This window comes from Poecile atricapillus, chromosome 4 (genome assembly GCF_030490865.1).
Source record: "Poecile atricapillus isolate bPoeAtr1 chromosome 4, bPoeAtr1.hap1, whole genome shotgun sequence".
Taxonomy (NCBI): Eukaryota; Metazoa; Chordata; class Aves; order Passeriformes; family Paridae; genus Poecile; species Poecile atricapillus.
The window spans coordinates 44,034,429-44,055,385 of record NC_081252.1 but is presented as its reverse complement, the minus strand read 5'-3'; the positions used below and the strand labels follow the sequence as shown (position 1 = coordinate 44,055,385).

The 20,957-nt window shown below is 39.0% G+C and overlaps 1 protein-coding gene across 3 annotated transcripts in view; it reads right to left on the bottom strand.

Moving 5' to 3' along the window:
* The window catches only part of WWC2 (WW and C2 domain containing 2), a 94,005-nt gene that overhangs the window by 7,326 nt on the left and 65,722 nt on the right, over nucleotides 1–20,957 (bottom strand). For all 3 annotated transcript variants that reach the window (XM_058837639.1, XM_058837640.1, XM_058837642.1), the window contains 12 exons: nucleotides 19,930–20,019; nucleotides 18,420–19,015; nucleotides 14,854–14,977; nucleotides 13,937–14,017; nucleotides 13,767–13,853; nucleotides 11,663–11,855; nucleotides 9,898–10,068; nucleotides 8,996–9,108; nucleotides 7,796–7,988; nucleotides 5,679–5,843; nucleotides 3,095–3,187; nucleotides 1,795–2,037 (listed from right to left, as the gene is read on the bottom strand). In XM_058837639.1, coding sequence (XP_058693622.1) covers nucleotides 1,795–2,037; nucleotides 3,095–3,187; nucleotides 5,679–5,843; nucleotides 7,796–7,988; nucleotides 8,996–9,108; nucleotides 9,898–10,068; nucleotides 11,663–11,855; nucleotides 13,767–13,853; nucleotides 13,937–14,017; nucleotides 14,854–14,977; nucleotides 18,420–19,015; nucleotides 19,930–20,019 — 2,149 coding nt within the window. The remainder of the gene's footprint in view (nucleotides 1–1,794; nucleotides 2,038–3,094; nucleotides 3,188–5,678; nucleotides 5,844–7,795; nucleotides 7,989–8,995; nucleotides 9,109–9,897; nucleotides 10,069–11,662; nucleotides 11,856–13,766; nucleotides 13,854–13,936; nucleotides 14,018–14,853; nucleotides 14,978–18,419; nucleotides 19,016–19,929; nucleotides 20,020–20,957) is intronic.

Genomic DNA, 20,957 nt, shown 5'->3' with positions numbered 1-20,957 from the left:
TATTTTTCTACCATGAATTTAGCAAATCAATAAATTCATAATTTTTTTAACCTATGGAAACTTGCAGCACTCAATGTTTTATTGAAAACTTTTTACAGTTTCTGAATGTCATGTTGTTTGCCTGCATTTAACCTTCCATCTGTTTGATTTTCTACTTTTTGGAGATACAAGACCCCATGATTAATTGCTCTCTTCCACCTCACTTATGGTTGTATGGACTTCAGTTGCAGATGCTTAGCTGTTCCTAACACAGAAGTTGCTTCCTCCCTTGACCATCCTTGTTGATCCTCCATAGGATCATTATCCACTTTGATCATCCCCTTTGAAAAGGGAAACCAAAAATCAACTATGTTTATGGTACAAGCATAATAATATTTAGATCTTAAAGCAATTATATGTTTTGTTCCAAGTATTTTTCTTAGCAATTCCTGTCTTACTTGCTTTTTGACATCTGCTGATCCTGCAATGTTTTTGTTTATGTTTTTGTCTCTTATATGTGGAGTATCTGATTAAAAAAATTTAATTTAGAGCACATCTTTGTAAATGTAAATATTAGGATCATCCTTTCCTCTTCCACACAAGGCTATTTACTGACATTTAGTTTTAAAAAAACCAAAACAATAAAACCAACAACTATTGCTTACATATGAGGAGGGCCTCTGCACCTTTCTAGAACTTCCCATTTTTACTACTCTGAATAACCTGGTGTATCAATACACCAAACTCTATTAACCACGAAGAGCTAAGGAGCACAGATCCCTCCTGGCTGTCACTCACAACGTCCCCTCATTTAAAACCGATGTACATTGACTGACTTGGATGGGGAGCAGGCTCCAGAAGGTGTTTACTCCAACCTCCTGTTCACAGTAGGTGATGTCAGAGCTGAGTAATCAGTCTTGACCAGTTAGGTCTAGAATACCTCCATATGTGCAGGTTGGGTGGGTTTGTTTTGCTTTTTTTACTTGGTTGAGTCTTTAGCTCCTCCAGCAAGCCCTCCAGGGCCCTATTCCAGTCAATGATCTGCCTTAATGGTTTGAAAAAAACAAACAACCTCCCCAAAAATATAATAGAAACCGTACAACATCTAACTTATTAATGTATCTTGTTGGAATTTTCCATATTCCAACCTCTCGCTGTTGCATCTCAGTCTTCTACCCCATTTCTTGTCCTTTAATCACGTGGAGGCATCCTACTACCTTATGGCAGTGCATGTACACTTGTACTGTTCAAGAGACCATCATGTAGAGAACAGAATTTGGCTTTCCTTTGCCAAAACTAGAGCAAGTATGTCCTGCATGAAGAAATAAGCCATTGCCTTTTCCCCATGGCTCTACCACTCTAAGTAGTGGTAATTGCTCCTTCTACCTGTTACAAGCATCTTTTGGCTACAAGTTCTGTGCAGACTGCAAAGCAACCAATGCTGAGGGACAGAAAGCACAATGCAAGCCTGTAAAAGCAGGGCTGGGATGTGAGAATTCAAAATTAACTCTGAAGTAAATGCTATTTTACTACACCAACCATAACTATTACTCCAAATAATAGAGTTTCTAATGTGACTTATCAAAGTATTTAGAGGGCACTAGGAAAATGTTACCTCAGATTCTGTGTTTAATGTTGTAGTATTGATCAGTAAAGGAATAGTTTACACTTTGTGATTAATAATGTAACAGAGATGTAACTAGTCAAATGTGAGCTTATGTAAAAATCTTGTAACATCATTGACCAATTTCTTTAACAAATCTGTAGCAAAGGTAGGGGCATATTTACTCACACATATGTGAACGCTGCTCATACCTGTTTTTCAGCTTGTTTCAAGAGTTTCTGGAAACGTTCATCCTCTAGCACACACAGAGGAAGGTCTGCCTCTCCTCTGCCTTTTATCTCCTCAAGCTTTTGTTTGAGGTCCCGCAAGGCCTGGAGCTCATCGTTCAGACGATTCTGTCTTGTGCGTGATGCCTGGAGATCCAGCTCCAAGTCCAGGGAAGTGCGCACGGGGCACTCTTGCGCAGCTCTTCGCATGATCGGCTGGCAAACAGGCTGAGTCGTTTGGGAGAGAACAGTAAAAATTAACAGCTGGAGAGGCTGATGGAGAGTTTGACATACTGCAGTTTGAAAAGCTCAGCTATTTTGGTGCGGGTTTTTTAGCAGTCATTTTTTCTGAAGTCAAAAAATTCACCTATCCTGGAAATTTTCTTTAGTCAATAGCTAAAAATAAATGCTCCAACCAAGTGCATGATGTATTTACAGGTTAAAAACAAAAAACCCATTCTGATCCCTGGGATGACACTGCTGGGAGACACAACACTACACAGAATTCCCCACAGATTTCAACTAGGTTATTTATTTTTGTAAATATTTGCTTTTTCAAGGCCTAACCAAACACATAATGTTACAAACTCTGTAAACATGCACTTCTTCAGCATGTTTCACATGATTTACTCTCCATTCACAGTGACTTTTTGCTTAAGTCAGGAGGAGAAGCTATCTCAGACTATTCAGTTTCCCCAGACTTTTCTTTCTTATGTAAAATGCATCCTACTACCTGGAATATAATTCTCTAAATTCATGTAAGAATTAATTTCATGCAAGAGAATCTTACTCTCTGTTGTCCTTCAATCCTTTTGCTACTTGAATACTTTTGGTGGAGAGTAAATTCCCTTTAAAAGGACATTTAAATCCTTGAAATCTTCACCAAAATTTGCTAAAGATATATATTGCTGATGTTAACTTCTGTGCAGCATAGGCCACTTTGTGTCACTTTATAATACTCGTGTTCTTTAACCCAGATCCCTTTGACAGTAACTCAAGTTCGACAATAAACTCAAATTTAACAAGAAATGCCATGATGCTGAGCATCTGTGTTTTGCTGCTGGCTTCAGCCACGACTGAAACAACACAGGCTTTGTTGGAGGGGAGATGACATTGTACTGAGACCACTATGTTGATATTTCAACATGAAACTACAGCACAGAATTGTGGTACTTATGTTGCTTTTGCTGAAATACTTGAAATAAAGGGTGTCCTTTATGTCATTTGGTACTCCCAGTGTCCCCATATTTCATTTTAAACCATGTCCAGGTAACACAGCACTTACCCGTTTAACTCTCAGGCTCCGTCGTTCTGTGGCGTTTCTCACAAAGAGAGACTTCTTGGCTAGTGTGGAGCTGTCACTGTCGCTGCGATTCAACTGCCAAAATGTACATAACAAACAGATATAAAGCACCTTCGTATGCAAATACACCTGCACTGGTAGAACCAGTTAGGGAACCTCAGTGTTTATATACATATAGGTCATAATTTTAGTATAAAATTAACAAGTTTGCAGCTGGAATAAGCATCTACTCTAAAATTATAACCCTACACCAAGACAACCATTGATCTTAGTGAGTGAATAACAAGACTCTTTAGGAAGGCAAGGAAGGTAACAATGGTTAATAAGTATCATTGTCTGGCTGCAGATACAAACTATGGATTTCACTTACCTGGGGCAGGCTTTTAACAAATTTACTACAGGGAAGGTAAATTACTGTAGACATGCACCTGTCCAACAAGCAGTATTTTTGTATTGTTATTAACTGTAACGAGCAAAGGCATGCCTACAGCTTCCTTCAGAAGCACTTCCTACTTCTTAAAATTATGTGCCACAGCTTGGCAGTAGTTTCTTCATAACTTTAGCATTATTTCTTATACATCAGTGCAGAATGATTGTTAGGTGCATCAGCATCAACAGATAGTCAGAATCATCTCTCTGCGGAATATGTATTTCACCTCTTCAGGAAAGGACAAAAAAGTAATTACTCTGCTAACATTTCAGTAAGCAAAGCCAAGGCCCTAAAGTGTGTTTATACAGGGCTGACTGGGAGCTGGGGAGTAAGAAATACAAGCACTTGCAAAGTAGACCTCTTGAGAAACAAATCTGTCTTTTCACCATGAGCAACTACTGGAAGCTCACTCCTTGATACAGAGAGGCAGCCATCATCACTAGTGTTCTTCAGGCACTTTTCAAGGGACATTTTCCAAAGCACCAACAGACTTTGGTTCTGTTAGGCCTCAAAGATCTATGTTTTCTGTAACATCAGAGGTGCTCTCTTAAAGCCAAGCCATCTCTTGATGGAGACAGAGATCTATCTCTTGATAGAGAGCACCTGGCACTTCACCAAAGTGTACCCAACAGGCATTTTGCTCTCGTACAGCACCATAATGCAAGGAAGGCTGGATGTGCCTGTGGTGCAAGCTGGGGACTGGGAAGACCCCCAGCTCTTCAGCCCTCTTTGTGAACTCTGGAGTCACCAGCAGTGGGCAACAAGTGTTCCTGACATGGCAAAAGATGTATCTACAGACATGCTCTTTTCACAGGGTACTGTGCTTCCAGGCAATACCATACACAATGAGAAACAGAATGGTTTATTCAAAGTAAGTTTGTTTATTTTTAATTCTGGCTCTTGGCAGCAGGTATGTAGCAATGTTCAAAGCTACAAAAGCCCAATACATTTCCAGATGCAAAAACCTCAAAAGTTTACACTGACTAAACTACTAAAGCAAGTAGTTTTACTTCCTGTTGAAGACCTACGTAGGCAGCAGGCTAAGATGATCTTTTTTTCCCCAATACTATTAATTTCAGTTTAGGAATTAAGTTCCATCATAGGAATTAAGATGAAGGGTAGCTTCTGAATTCAGCCAATAATCTATCCAAATTATATAAAGATTGTTAGAAAACAATCTGCTATATTTAATTCTGGAGGGTATATGGAATAGTTATTTAAGTATGTAGGTATTGACTAAAGATTTAGTTTTTTTAAGCCAATGAGAATCACAGAGAAGTGATGAACTTTAATGTTCCCAAATGATTAAGGCAAATGCCTCTAACTGATCTGGGGAATTAAAGCATAAGTATTACTTTTTTTAAAAAAGGGCGTACTTGTATGAGTAAACTGTAGAAACTAAAGATCAAAATAAACTGACTTTTCTAGGGTATCTGTGATTAAAATTTATAGAGCTGGTAGTCCATGCTTAAATCTTTAAACACGTGATTTTCATAGTTAGTTTAGCAGCAGCAGGACTCACAATTTAAATTTTTTTTTCCTTTTTCCATGCTACCACAGATCTAGAGAGACTGGAGAACTTAGCTGCCAAAGCCATGTTTAAAACCCAGCCCTGAGGCAGCGCTTGCACATCTTTCAAAGATGCAATTACAGCAGGATTTGGGCTGCCTAGGTTTAAAACCAGTTGAGATACAAAGCGAGATTTAAAATTGATGACTGAGCTCTTTCCACACTGTTACCCTTAAATGGTTGCATTATTAAAATATGGTAATGCAATGGCATTTTACAGTGAATTCTATTTCATGTTGTAACAAATTGTTTTGCTGTGAGAGTGCTGGAGTTGCTGACGTGCAGGGAAACACTTTTTGCAGACAGCCAGCACAGCCATCTGTGTTATTTCTCTCCAATAGGATGTATTTTTGCCCTAGTAGAGGTGTTTTGCAAGAGTATGCAACTCTGCTGAAAGTCAATTCTACTATGCATCAGCTCAGATAGGGAAAGACTCTAGAGAAAGCACAGGCTCTGCCTCTCGCAGGGAAAATTGGTACATGACTCAGTGTCATTAATGCTTCATTCCCAAGAAGTTAAATGACTGTTTGGTTAATAGCTCTTCATTCCAAGTGTTTTTCCTCTTACCCTGCAGATGTATTGGTTCCGCTCGCCTGGAGAGAAGGTTTGGGAGCGCACTATCATGCTGTTCCTGACAAAGGGACGCTGTCTGGAGCTCCAGCTGCCTCTGTCCTTGGGTCGGACTGCTGTGTTCTCGTTAACCAGTTCCTCAGTGTTAGTCTCTTTATCGACCTATGAAAAGGAATTTAATGTGTAAGACTTACTATAACCAGATACACGCCCCCACATAGTTTTTGTGCCTTCAGATTTTACAAGCATTCTCATTACCTTGCAGTGGATGGAAAAAGACCAGCGGCAAAAAGCACCGTGCATTTACAGAGAAGCTATTCTAAGTAAAGAAATACAAAATTCCCAAGAGGTTTAAGAGTGTGTAGAGAGGCTTTGAAGGTACTCTTTGTAGCCAGTAAAGCCGAAGCTTTTGCAGAAAGGCCTTTGCTGCTTGGCAGACGGTTTGATGCAAACACAGTCCAAGAAATGTTTTGCTTTGCCATTTGCAGACATTATGATTATTGCACATTTATATTTACTCTTTTGGTATTTGCAGAAGACCAAGGTTCTGCTGTGCCAGAGATGGTGCCTGTGCACACTGAAAGGAGGCAGCTGGGAAAGCTACACTGCCCAGGTCCTTCCAGACATACTGCCACACATCTCCAAGCCTCAGCAGTAGGGCTGCTTTATGGCAATCTCCAGAGCTTCACCAGCCTTGTGAACGCAGGGAAAAGACACTGCTGGCTGCTGCCTACTAGAGTTGTCCCATGTGTGCCAGAGGGAGCCTCAAGTGCCCCCATCCCCATGGGTGGCACAGCCTGTGCTTACTTCCATGCTGCAATCATCCTGGCTGCTAGGCTAGGCCAAGCTCTGCAGCAGCTGGAACATCCAGTGTTACTGATGTGCACTGGGGCTTTTTCTTCAGCTTGGGTAATTGAATGAGGTTCATGATTTTCACAGTGCAGGTGATAAATACAGTGACCTAAATAGCACAACAGCAACCCCGAGAGGATGTTCTCACAGACATCTATGGTGTGACTGGTTCTGCAGTGGAGTCTGCTGTCTTTCACTCATTGTCTGGGTCCACCCAGCCCAGGCTTAGCAAAGCACTTGGGTGCGTGTCTAACCTTCACATGTTGTCCTCGCTGTCTCCCCTTGCCGAGTTAGGGCTTTGATCTATATTCACTTGCTACCCAGAAGACTGTCAGTCCTTTTAATACCACAGCTTTAGCTCATTTGGCATCTTGCCACATTAATTGGATGTTAATTACAGTTTCCAGCAAGTCCACTGAGATGTTAAACTTTTGTATTGTCACAAAGTTGAAGGAATGAGATGTCACTCTTTGTCTTTTTACCTCTGCTATTTTATAGAACTTGTGAGTTTAAAACATGCAACAGTGTTTTTATTGAGATGCAGAGATTCTAAAGATTTTATTTCTGAGATTGTGCTACCACATCTGGGATACGTTCACTAAACATTTACTAAAAGTGCTTCCAAGAAAGTGGAATATAATTTAAAAAACAACAGTTATCAAGAACATGGAATTAGAATTTGTTTTATGCAGTGTGTGAGTATGATAGTTCAAAAGTACATGCAGTTTTAATGCACATTTTGGAATTTTCTGTTCATGAATATTTTGTCCTTTTTTCTGCTAAGACAGTTCTTGTATTTCACGCCCAAAAACAAGGGGGAAAAATAAGGAAATCCCTGCATTGGTTTAAAGATCTTGACCCTTGTCATGTGCTTTTCCCTGTTTAGCAGGCGAATCAGAAAAAAAGAAAAGGAAACAATGAAACAGACGTGCAGAAATATTTTAAATATGTACAAGCTGAAGGTACTGAACTACTCTTGTATTTTGAATGTTCTCCATAAGCAACAAAAAAAGTGAAGATGAAGAGTCTTGGTTAATCGTCCTGGACTTAAAAATTCTGCCTAGCACGTCTGTCCAATGTCCCTTTCATAGTTCAGAAGCGACCACACCAGTTTTGTTACAGGTACATACTGATAAGTGCTACAGTGAAGGCCACATCAAATCGTAAATGCATAGATGCAGCAGACTTCTCTATTAATTGCTCAGAAATAGATTTTTAGACACAGTGAGATACTGCAGGAATTTGAACTGTAAGATATTCACCAGGGTTAGAATTACAGCAGCTTGCTGGCTTTCCTGGGCCCCATCACTGTCCTCTCTGTTCTTGTCTTCATTCATTTCTGGTGCGTCCATGAGTAACCCCATGTCATCATTACAGTCACCTTCTGCTTCCAGCTTAATGCCATCTTCCTCTTCATCCACAACTTCATCAGAGGCCTCTGCAAGCATCTCTAGCCTGTATGAACAGAAGTAGCCCAGGCTTATTCTGAAACTGGAAAAGCTCACCAGAGAAAGCTACCAAAAAGCCTATGTGTAAGGCATGCACTCATGTGTAAGGCATGCATTTTCCTGACAGGGAAAACAACTATCATCCAAATGCTTTCACCAAGTTCATGTGTAGGCCCATTTCATTGCTGCCTCCAGTAGAACCCAGCAAGCACTACTACAGTTCACCTTCAAGGTCATTATGACAGCACTGCATTACATTCATTAGCTGTAATGTTCATTATGTTGAAGGACTTTCATTATAAGTTCATAAAACAAAAGCCACTCCCCTCTTTCCCCCAATAAAGCATGCATTTTCTTCTACACTGCAGCTAAGAAATTGCACAGTAACAGAACTCAAATAGCAATTTTGCAAGAAATCTGTTTATTGGGAAAGCTCACAGTTTCTTCAAAAATAAGACCATTGATGGAAGTACATCCACACTGACTTCATCAGACAGCAGCTCTCTTTTCAAATCCTACTGCTTGCCTGTTACAGTTAATGTAACTATAATATTTGATGTTTTGCTACACTTCCAGTGGCTTCACAGTCCAAGTGGTTTCACAGGAAGATATACATGGATTGGAGGAGTACTGGCAGTAGGAGTTCATACAGCAGCCAAGACACTGTAACTAAAGGAATGTGAATGAATTGGCCACACAAGAGGGCAAGACTTTACTCCAATTCCAGTGGTGGTGAGGGACTGGAACAGGTTGTCCAGAGAAGCTATACATGTCATGTCCTCTCCTTGGAAACGTTCAAAGCCAGGTTGGATGGGGTGTTGAGCAACCTGGTCTAGTGGAAGGTGTCCCTGCCCATGGCAGCAGCATTAGACTGGATGATCTTTAAAGATCCCTTCAAACCCATACAATTCTATGAGTCTATGATTTCCAAAAGCACAGCCCTTTTGTCTAAGAAAAGGAAGAATGATCTGAATCATTCAGGCATGAACAGTGAGGGTGGAAAAGTGTCTTTACCAGTCTTCCTCAGAGGCTCTTTGCTCTTGTTCCTTCTCCTCGTCTTCAGCCAGTTCTTGTTCTACTGCTTCCAGCTCAGCAGATGTCCTCTCCAGCAGAGCTGACACAGCATCCTGCTCACAAGGAAGAAGATGAAACCAGAGTTGAAGGATACATAACAGATAGGAAAATTACAACTCTTGCAAGAGCTGCATTACCCTACTGCTCCCAGAAGTCAGTAGAAACAGCCCCCAGATCATGAGGATACGGGGTTTGAATTGTCAGTGTATAGCACATAGGATATTACTTTTACACAGAATAAATCTCAATGGAAAATAATTGGTTTTAAAATGACAATGCAATCAAATATGCTCCTAACATCCTTCATGTATTTTCTCATCTTCTCTCTCATACCCATAATGTTCTTAGGTGAAAAAAGGGTGCTCTTCAAAGTTACATTTTCTATGCAGTTCTCTTAAGAAGGGATTAAAGCAGAAAAGCTTATTTAACCAGAAGAGTTAGTACATTTTGCATAAACAGCAGGTTCAATGCAATGGCTTTGAGTATGCAGATTCAAATAGTTAATAAATAGCAATTTTTAATGTGTGCATATGAAAATAAATTACACACTTAAGGAAGCTCTTCAATAACATTGTTTCTAAAAAGAAGCACAGCTGAAGGGTTTCAAATTGGAAGTGCAACCTTGTATCCAGTAAAAACCATCTACCATATCCCACTCCCCTCTGAGACCCCCTACAGCCCCATATCACACAAAGTCACTCTAGACAAAAGTGCCTGCAAAACAGGGCCTTGGACCTTCAGGGCAGGACAGTTCACACATTCAAATAACTACAATGCAATGACACAACTGGAGCCTCTGCCTTTTTTCTTGCTATCACAGTAATAGCCAACACATTGCTCACCAAGTCCAGTGAGTCCAATGACTGTGATTGCTTGCTTAACAGAAACATGTGTTCATCATTTCGTTCCTTGGGTTTTTTGCCAGGAGTCTGCTTGCAAGACAACAGGTTGTACCACAGAGTACAGGTCTCATCAGAAAGTGATAAATCTGCCAGGCTGATCTGAATCCCAGCCTGCACAAAATAAGAAAGGGGAAAAAGAAATTATTTAAATTTGGTTTGTTTCCTACAAAACATTCTACTGTACTCATAATGCAAAATGGGGAGCACAGATTTGACGTGAACCTTAATTCCCTTTTTAACTGTACAGTTTTCTAGTTTTCTATTTCCCTCCACTTCCAGTTAAAACAGACAAATAGAAGTACATGGAAATGTCCTTCATATTGTCCATTCTGCCATCTCTTATTTCAGTCTGCAGAAATGTCTCCCCACACGCACACCCCACCCCACCGTATTACACACACCTGCTCTAGTGCATTCAGTAAGGAAAACCTGTGCAGCACCAGCTCATGGGGCAGTGTCACATGATTTTTCAGCTGTCCCACCACAAAAAGAATGCATATGACAAATAATGGATGACCTTGCTTGCTCTAACCAGGGAAGGAGATGAAAAGCCAGTAAAAGAGATTAAGAACTGTCCTTTCATTTGGACAAGCACTGACATCCACTGAGTTGGTACTCTGGGAAAACTTCTGAAGTACTCATATTTGGGCTGTGCCTTGGAGATTAAAATCCTCTGTTCTTTGGCAAAGCATATTATCTCCACAGTTACTGGGCTGCACACATAGCTCTTGCCAAGACTCTGGTCATGTTGTCCAGGGCTTTCTGCTGGGGATGATACTCCCATCACTTTCATTTGATATTGGAAATAACCCTTGTCTTCACTGGGTTTTTTTGTTATTGTTGAGCTCTTCCTTCACCTTTGTATCCTGCCTGAGGTTGCATTTTTGTTTTGTTGCCCTTCCCTTCCCTCAGGGGAAAATTCTTACGTACTGAAAAAGGCCAACGCGTTCCCCAGGAATTAATTTAACTTCTACATTCTGAAAGTGAGGCTATTTCACAGTAGTCAGAGACGATAAACCCCAGCAGATTCCAGCATCTCTTCAGTGTGTTGCAACTGAAAAAAATCTCACTGTGCTACTAAAATCCCTCTCATGTTGAAAAACTAGACTTGAGTTGTACCAGACCATGCAAAAGCAATTTGAAAGTAAATGAAGCATCACTGATTCGGTGATGACTATGATTAACAAAAAAATTTAAAGTGACAGCTTCCAATGGGCTGATCTATAACTCTCATGGTTTTTTATTTCAACAGATCATAAAGACCAAAAAGGTGTCCATCATATAATCTAAAATAACGTCCAAAATGTAATTTAGTTTGTTCTTTGTGACAAGTGATGATAATGAGGGTTTGCTCTCTTATTTTTTTACTGTGGCTCTTCTTCAGTTTTTACTTTAAAACCTAGTGTGAAAGTAATGTTGCATAGAAATTTATAGGGGTTTTATGTATAAAATGGCAAAGATGGAATATCAGTCCCTCATTAAAGGGTTAAAGTGCTGTTAGAATTACCAAAACATCCTCCATCCAGGATTAGATTCTGTACTAGGGGTTTCAGAGAAAGGCAGTATTTTAAGTACTATAGCAACAACTAAGTCATGCTTCAGACACTGTCTCCAACTGCTGTGGAATTTTAGCAGCCTTGACCATCAAGAGGGGACACTATAAACAAACACATGCCAAAAAAGCACCAGAAATAAAACCTCATACCAAGCATTCTTCCTGACGACTTCTACTGACAGCACAAACATCTACTCTCAGTGTCTTCTGCAGCAGTGTTACTTGAGAAATGGCTACTCTGAATATCTCGTTGAATAAAATGGTTTCCATGGCAGGATGAACTTTAGTGCGGAACAGACAGCTGATATCAGTGGAGGATGGAAGGACTGCTACTCTAATATACCTGCCAGAAACAAAACAAAATCTTTACCTCTGTTTAAACTGGCACTTGCTGGTGATGCATGAGAGAAGTTCACCTCCTCAACTTAAGGACTGCATAGCAACAAAATGGAACAGTAACTTATCAGTGGAATGGAAAAGAGATGACAAAGATGAGCAAAGAGCTCCTCTTGGCCCTTACAGAAACATTTCCTAAAAAGGAATTTTTATATCTAGTAATGTAGTAGTACCTAGAGAGGTAGCAGTTTCTGACTCTATCCAAGTTTAGTACTGGAAACAATGAAGATCATGTCACAGGTGGGAGGAAACACGTCCTTAATGTTAAATTTAAAAAAGTGAGAAAACCTGAGGCGGATGTAAAAATTAAATTCTTTGAACAATGCAAGCAGCACTGAAAATCAGTGATGTCTTTTAATCTTTTAAGGAAACAAATCAAACAACATTTCCAAAGAAAGCAGAAAACTAAGGAAAGCAATGAAGAAAATAGCTAGGGCCATGGCTGCTAAAGATCAATTCATAACATATTAAATGAAATATGGAAGAATGCATCTTGCAAGTCTAAATTAAAGTACAGAGAACAACTTGAAATTTTTACAAGGCTGCATTAGTTTTATACAACCAGTAGGAATGGATATTATGTGGATAAAAGTTGTACTAGCTAACTTGCATGTCCCACTTTAGCAGCAGCTTGACAGAGAAAAGACATTTTTAATGCAATTTGTGTGTACTATTTACATATTGCACAGTTTCTCATACACACAAATGAGCATAGTAATAGTTGTACGTCTTTTCTGATGTAGATGCCTACTCTGATCTAGTTTTATGTTACTGAACATCTTTTTGCTGTTCTATATTATCTACTTTTCCTCTCACCTGTGTCAATTTATTCTTCTATAGTTTTTCTGTTTTCTTGTGCTAAATGTTAGTGGACTTGGAAGGTCAGCAGAGGAAAGACTAGTTCATAGAAGGAAGGATAATAGTAGAACAACCATTCATTATTAACAAGAACAAACAGAAAAATCCAGCAAGCACTCAGGCCTCTATTCTTAATGCATCCTTTCCAACCCAGTGGCTCCCTATTTATCTGCCAATAAAATTTAATGCAATGGGATAAAAAAGGAAAAGAACCAGCATGAAAAACAAACTTTTCAAGGATTGATTATACTACTTCAATCTTATTAAGCTTTTCAACTGTTTAAGGTGGTCTTACAGTCTGTCAAAAAGCTTGCTCAAGTACAAGTATCCCCAAGACAATTGGTACTTACTTATACAGATGAGAATTTTGGATTAGAAACTCAGTGGTAACATATTCAGGCTTTTCTGTTAATTTTCTACACATGATTTACACTGTAATTTACTTTTAGACTTTGCATGTTGGTCCAATTTGACTCAAGAACTAATTCTTAGCAGACCTCCAAGCTCTAGTTGTTAGGGATGGTGTATCTCAATGTGACTGTGCTTGTCCACTTGCAATTTATTAAATTACCCCCTTCCTTTAAAAGCTCACTTAAAAGACAAATACTGCTTTAAATACTGTTTTACATCAAAAAGGCACATAAATGTAAAAAGACAACATTATGAGCTGAAAGGATGCCAAAGTATCAAAAGAATGTTTTTAGTAACTAGAGCATAACTGTTTCGCACTCACAAAGATAGAATGTTTAGCAGTAGATAAAACACCATTTTAAAATAGTTTTTATTCCAGTTCAGTGGAATGTGCAAATTTCCTGATAACATCTCATTCTTGCAGCATTGCTGTAATATGCAAAAGCTAAATACTACAACAGTTTGAAAAGTTTAATACACATTTCAGTGCTTTTAAGCCATAAATCAACTGATTCCTTTAGATAATTTTTAAAATTTCTTATTATTCTCTTATATTTCAACACTACTTCTCAGTGATTGTTTGACTTACACCTTAGAGCCAAGGGGGACAGAAAACGCTGGAAGGTTTCTAAGCCGTACTATGATTATCATGAAACTTGAATTGCTGTGGTCATATCTGTTAAAGAAAGGACAATACAAAGGGAATTTACTATTTACATTTATGGATCAACAGAAATATTCCCTTTGCTGGTCACTCACCTGAGTCCTATTTGTACCTGAGCAGCCTCTAGAATTGTTGCATCATCTTCACTATATACAATGTCCTCAGTTTCGTTTGATCTAGGAAAACCAGGCAAATACTCAAATTTTGGAAAATTATAGCTAGCTTTCAGTAATTATTAAGATATGCATACACAGAACATATATCCATTCTCCTAAACATTCTGATTTAATTACAGCATGCGCTTCAAATAAGAATTTCAGAGCCTATACAACAGCAGTGCTTGTTTTAGGGACAGTTGTTTAACAACTTTAACAACTTAACAACTGTAGTTTAACAACTGCAGCAATGATTCAGAAAGGCCTGAGGCTGATTACTGAAGATTACAGGCAATACTATATAAACTAGTACGCAGAATCCCATAGAAGTTGTCTGGTCAAAAGTAACAGCAAATATGTTTCTTATATCCTGATCACTGCAGTGAACATTAAGCCTCAACCTAGATTATTTTAATACCAATATTACAACAGAGTTTTTTCTTGTCTTTTCTATAACCTCTTTTTAAAAATAAAAACATTCCAAAAATTGCTATGCAATCGTAAAAATCCTTAACAAAACAAGAAGTAAAAACAGTAACTGAGTATTGTCAATAGAGTCACATGGCAGAACTTTCATAGTTTAAATCAAACTTTTCTCTTGAGAACATTTCCAGCAAGAAAAAACCCCAAGATTATAAGGAAGTATATTAATGCTATTCAACCAAGTTATACAAGCACAAAAAAATAACCCAAATCAAACTCCATTGTTTGGTAAATATGCCTTCCTTTCCGTCTGAAAGTACAAATTATTTCTAAAAAGGGCAGAGCTAATTAATGACTTCTGCTTGTACTGTGTAACTGATCATAGATATATTTAAATTTTTGGTGGAAAGACTTGCATGATTTCTCAAACCTACTGTTTCACAGAAGCTTCATATACACCACTATCTCCAGCTACAGACTCATCAGACACAGCAGCAGATACACAAGCTGTTTTCTCCTCAAGCAGATGACCAGCTGTTCTTCTTGGTAAATCACCACCTACAAAAAGGAAAAAGAATGAAAATTAGTCCAAGAGATTAATAGTCAGAAAGAGAGATGAGCATAGCTTAGAAAGTTGTCAAGTTGAAAGCAGTGACCCTTAGCTGAGTATCACAGAGTAGTTTTGTTCCAAATCATTAAACATTCTGAGACTGTACTGCTGCTACCACATATTCTGGCTACAGATATAACTAGACTGATGAACTTGAAAATGTACTATTATTCCTTCCCAGAGACACAGACTCCTATGATCACCCTTATGCACGGAGCTAGTTATTATCCTTCATTATCAACCCTCATTTTCCTGATCTTTAAACCAGTATTTGCCATGTTCACATTCAGCACTGTGGTAACACTGCAGCTACATGCCAAGTGCTTGCCTACTGTTTATTAAATATTCAAAAGTCAGACAGACATCCTCTCCCCAGTGATATAACTGCTAGAAATAAAATCCTCTCTGGTTTACTATCATCAAAAACTTTCTATGCTACAGGCTCTCAATGACTACTTAGCTTTAATCTTCAACTTGCATTCATATGCGAGTGTCATGCCGTGAAGCCACATTCTGCAGCACAGTAAGCTGAGGGCCTATGCAGTCCTTTTATCTGCCAAGGGGTGAGGATATTGGTATGCATTATCATCCCCATCGGAATCATGACTTTACATCCTGTTAAGATGTTAGAATTTAAGGCTCTAGATTAGATGATTGATTGCTGCATTTGTGCCTTTATTTATGGCAGTAGGAATGCTTTTTCCTTGATGATGAAGCGCTCTTTCCCTTCCCCCTCACCGTGTGAGGGGTGAAGGTGATGACATGATTTATTGATTACCCTTAGGAATTACAACGGCAGCCTGAATTGACTTTGACAATGACAGAGACTGACTGTGAAAGAACTACAAGATATTCCAACTTGGTTTCTGACAGCAGGGACATGTGCAGAGGAGCAAATATCTCTATGGTTCACCTGTACAGAAAAGTCAGAGACAGCCAGAGAGGCAGGTGAACACAGCATTTAGAGAGCCAGTGCAGATTACATGGCAATAGGAGCTGTACTACCTTTGAGTCTTTGTCTATTCTCAAGTTAAGGTTCAGCAGAATTCAGATCTGTAGTCCAGTAAAAATCTAAGGGCTGAAATTTTCTATGCAGGTTTAGTGCCTCTGGCTGAGTTTGTTCAAACCTTCCCATTCAGCATCACAGCAGTTTCAGGAATGAAATCGGAGTAGAAACACTGAACAAACCCCAGGTCTGTGTCTCACAGTTAATTACTGAAGTCTCACCATGAGGCCCATTTTACTGTGGAAACCAGAGGTATTGAAGTGTAATTAGTTAATATCTGGCTATTCAAAATTCAAATTCTTGTTTTGGCAGCCTTAATACAAGTTTAAAGACAAATTGTATTATGCATATGGTGCTACATAAGGAAGTATCAGTATGAAGAGTCACAGAATTAATTTACATTTTAAAACCATAATTACTTATGTAGACCTAAAAGGCAACCTGACAATATCCCGAATAAGAGATCCTCAAAAAGTTAAAAAAATGTCAGAGAACCACAAAATGCTTTTGAAAATAATGATCTATAGAAATAATTTTTTTAAAAAAAATTCTGATTCCACATAGCCCAAAGTGTTCCCAAATTCCAAGTCATTTTGAATTCAGTTCTCTGACTATGTAAGCTGCAGCCAGATTGCAAAGACAGACTGAAAATTGTTGTTAATTTGGAAAGGATATGCTGTTGAAATACAGGCAGGAAAATTAATTATTGTTTCAATGTTTTATAATATGGCTCTAAAGTAAAATAAATACTGTGCTATACTGTCCTGAAAAGACAAAGGACAAAAAGACTCCCTCCCCCCAAATTTCCTTTCCATGTTTCTTCAACTTTGCATTTCACAGGTTCAGACCATTAGGATATCACTCAATTTCTTATTTTCCTTCTGCACAGTGAAACAGAGTGGGGCCTTCCAGTACTAAGCACACCATTCTCTTCTGGTGCCACATTGCTCTGGCCAACATTGAAATTACCACAGTACCACATGCAGTAAGCTAATCTAATTATACAACAGATGTTACAACAATTCCTTGCGAGAATTAAAAAAATAAAAGCCACTTTCTCATTCAAGTATATAACTGTATGAATATGACAAGGTACTTTTATTAAAAATTGGAAAACTCCAAGCATAAGGGTTCAAACTTTGTAACAAATCAGGACAATGCTCAAGAGCTAGGCCATACTTATTCTAAAACACCAAACTCCTTAGTTAGCTGCTTCCCTACCAGCTCAGAAATACAGTTGGAAATGCCAGGTACTGACCAGGTTTCAAATAGGGCTGCCAGTGCTCAGCACTACTGGAAATCTGTCTCACTCAGTTCTTCCTTGAGAAAACAGAGTGTAACATAAACAGGAATGGTTTGTAACATATTTGAAGACAATGACACAGAATGACACTAGAAATGAATAAATGTGCAGAGATAGCACAACATACTGTCAGCCCTAACAAAAGGCAGAAAAGTGAACACTCTAAGACTGAGCACAAACCACCAATTCTTGACAGCTGGAATTTTTGAAATTCTAGTTCTGACAAAGGTTTTGACAATATAAGATAATTTAGTATGTTGCGTGGCTTTTGCTACAGACCAGAAGTGGAATTCACCACACCTAATTCAGCCAACTCAAAGTTAAAGTTAACTAGTAACTGAGGATACCTTGATAACTCACAGTCATTCATCCCTTCTTCCTTGAAGGGAAGTATGCTTTAGGACAAGATGCTTCATTCTTTTGGAAGTTACCCACAGACTGCAGGGGGAGCTTAGACTCACTTAGGAGCTCTGTTCTAACTTGCATAGAAAGCTAAAAGCTGTGAAATCCATGTTAAAAATGGGGGAACTCTCACTGTAACTTATGTGGCATGTAGTCACCTGTCTTTCTCAATTCAAAATGAACTTCAGATCTTTCAGTGACAACACTCAAATAATTAGATACACATAACACATAATTCTCACTCCAGAAGTCTCTTTTACTGAGGATGTCAGTTTGTAACTTTTCAATCAGAAACAAAGTATCTGATTTCAAGTTATCAAAAAACCAGAAGAGGGTATTTGCCCCATATCCATACATCCTGATAAAACCTAGGAACACCATGTGTCCTCCATGCTTTCAAAATCCAGATTCAGGTGTTGTGTTATTGTTTTCATGACAGACTGCAATACATGAACTTACTAAAATAGCTATTGAAAAATGTGGACAGAATCAGAGTGATTGTAGCTCTCTGCTGCCAAAACTAGAAGTTAGGTAACATCCCTCAGAACATGCAAGTGCATGCTGATCAAGATACTCTTCAGTTACACAAGGTACCTCCTCATTTCAAGAGCCAGCTGTTTTTTTTCATGTTGTGTATACATTTGACATGACGTAAGATTTTTTTTTTTTTTTTAATTACCTGAACTTCCTTCATGTAGAGAAGGCTGCCTAACGTTTAGATCTTTATCATCTGTAGGAATCTGAGATCCTGCTCTGGCTTCAGAGTCCAATAATATTTGGTTCTCGCAGAAGCTAATGCCTGCAAAATCACCTGAAAGGTCAGAGTCTTCAAAGTCTGTAGTGAGATGATGCAGAGGGGAATTTTGAGCTGAAAATGCAGCTTCTAAAACCAAAGGGGAGCCTGGGGGCGACAAGGAGGAGAGTGAGGATCTGGAAGATAGTGATGTCACAGATTTGGGAGGTTCAGTCAATTTGGGATGGTCTGCAGCTGAAGGAGAGTCACTGTAACCAAGTCTCCCATGGGAGCTGACCACTTCATTTTCATGAATAGTAGTGATAGGTCCCGAAGGAATGTAACCAGTTTTTTCTTGTAATATGAAATCAAGTTTGTACTGATAGTCCAAATCTGTAATTTGATCGCCTTGGTTATAGTAGAGATCTGTGGAGCTGAGTGAGTTTAGTGACCCTCTGCTTGATGTGTTCAGAGATCCCCGGCTGGATGCCAGGGATCCCAAACTGCTCCCTGAAGACACAGACAGCGTACTAGCTGAGAGGCTGCAAAGAAAGCACAAACATACTGATGTTACTAAACTAAACCAGCACAAAACAGAACAAAGAGAGGGAAGTTTGACTGAAACTACCTTGTAACAGATCACAACCAAAAGCTGCTTGGGGCATTTATGTTTTTAAGCACCCATACCTAGCTTAGCTCAGTGTGCCCATCCTGCGTGCTACCAGGGAAATTTATCCAGCTTATGGCCACCTGCCTAAACCCCTTTTCTTCTGGAGAAGGCTGCAGATTTGACAAACTGGTCTGGCAGTAACAGAAGCCTTCTCCGCTGTTATATCCCACTGGAAACCTGCTCCACTCTGATGTGAGTGCTCATGTGGTCAATGTGACAGCACAGGGATCCCCAAGATAGAGCTTATGACAGCAGAGGAGTGTTGCCACTTCTAGAGCAATTCATGCAGCCTACCCTATGCCCAAGCACCTTGGAAAGATGCCAGATAGACAACTTATAGCAGAACTGCTTCCCATCTGTGTGGCAACACACACTCCACATGCACAGTAAATCCAGCTGTATAAATTATGGCAAAGGCTGTAACATGCAATATTGTCCTATTAATAACAGGAGACAGAGAGTCCTGCCAGGCCAGAGTGAGTGTCACTGCCTCGGTTCTGGAGAACTGCTGGGAAAAAATGTCAGGAAAAATAATTCAAGCAGGCCCTTCTAAACACTTAAAATACATTTACTGAACAATGACAGAACTACCAACTTGGAAAATTTGCAGAAATTATTAAATACACCAGGTTTGCATAGTGACAAAATGCTTGAAGCTATTACACTTGCATTTTCTTACTTAAATAAGTTTTGCTGGGCTTTCAGCTAAGAGAAAAACCTAAGAATGAAGTTGAGACATCCAGGTCCACTACAAAACAGGTTTTACATCGTGCAGTACAGTCTCACCTCCTAAGCTGTGAATGCAAATAGGTAGTTAACTTTGTCGTTTCTTCAAGTTTCTGTACCAACTCTTTTCTTCTCTCCTCCAATTTTAATCTGCAAAAAGATGTACATATTAGTTCAGGAAAGCATTACAGAATAGTCTAGAACATTTTATAGATAAAAAAAGAAATGAAATCAAGATCCCTCTTTTTTTATCAGGTTGCCAGTGACTAAAATCCAAAATACTGTGTTAGCTCTCGGTCCGATCATAAAACCCCAACTGCTTCAGCAGAGTGACTTTAACTGCAGAATACCAAGCATTCTAACAAACCTGCTGAGTGTGCAAACAAGCAGAGGGCTGGGACATTCACACTGTACCAAGGGGAACATGCACCCAATAGAAGAGTAACAGATGAGAAAATGCTACAGATGGGAAAATAGCTACAACTTCAGGATAATAAGATCTGCATTCATACACTTTTTAAAAGCCATGCTGCAGACTCCCTCCTCACTCAATATAGTTCCAGGGTAAAAATTCCAGGGTAAAAAAAAAAAAGGCAACCAACAAAACCAGGAAAAAACCCACCAAAACAAAGAAACAAACCTAAAGAACACTAATACCAGTAATACCAGTATTAGTTTTGATATTTTGAAGTTTAAAATCAAAGCACTCCCTTTAATTTCAGAATCTTTATATAGGGATAAAGCACAGCAAATCAAAGCAGTGAAAGGTTCTGAGATTATAGACCATATTTAGGAGTCCTTGGTAAAGATTTCTACATTCCTAACAGCTTTGTCAGCACCTCAGTGCCACACAGCATTGTAATGCTCATCAACAAGTTCACCTTTACGAGAAAGCAGGATTTATTGCCTCCTGCTTTGCTATTGAGCACAGCTCTAAAGCCACAAAATGGGGAACTCTCCTATTCCTCTTGGACAGGAGAAATTATTCACTAACCTTTAGAGTGATTTCCCCCCCTCTTTTAATTCCCTTTTATCACTCCATTTACACTAAATAAATTGCTTTATCTCAGTGGATTCAGCTAAAATCC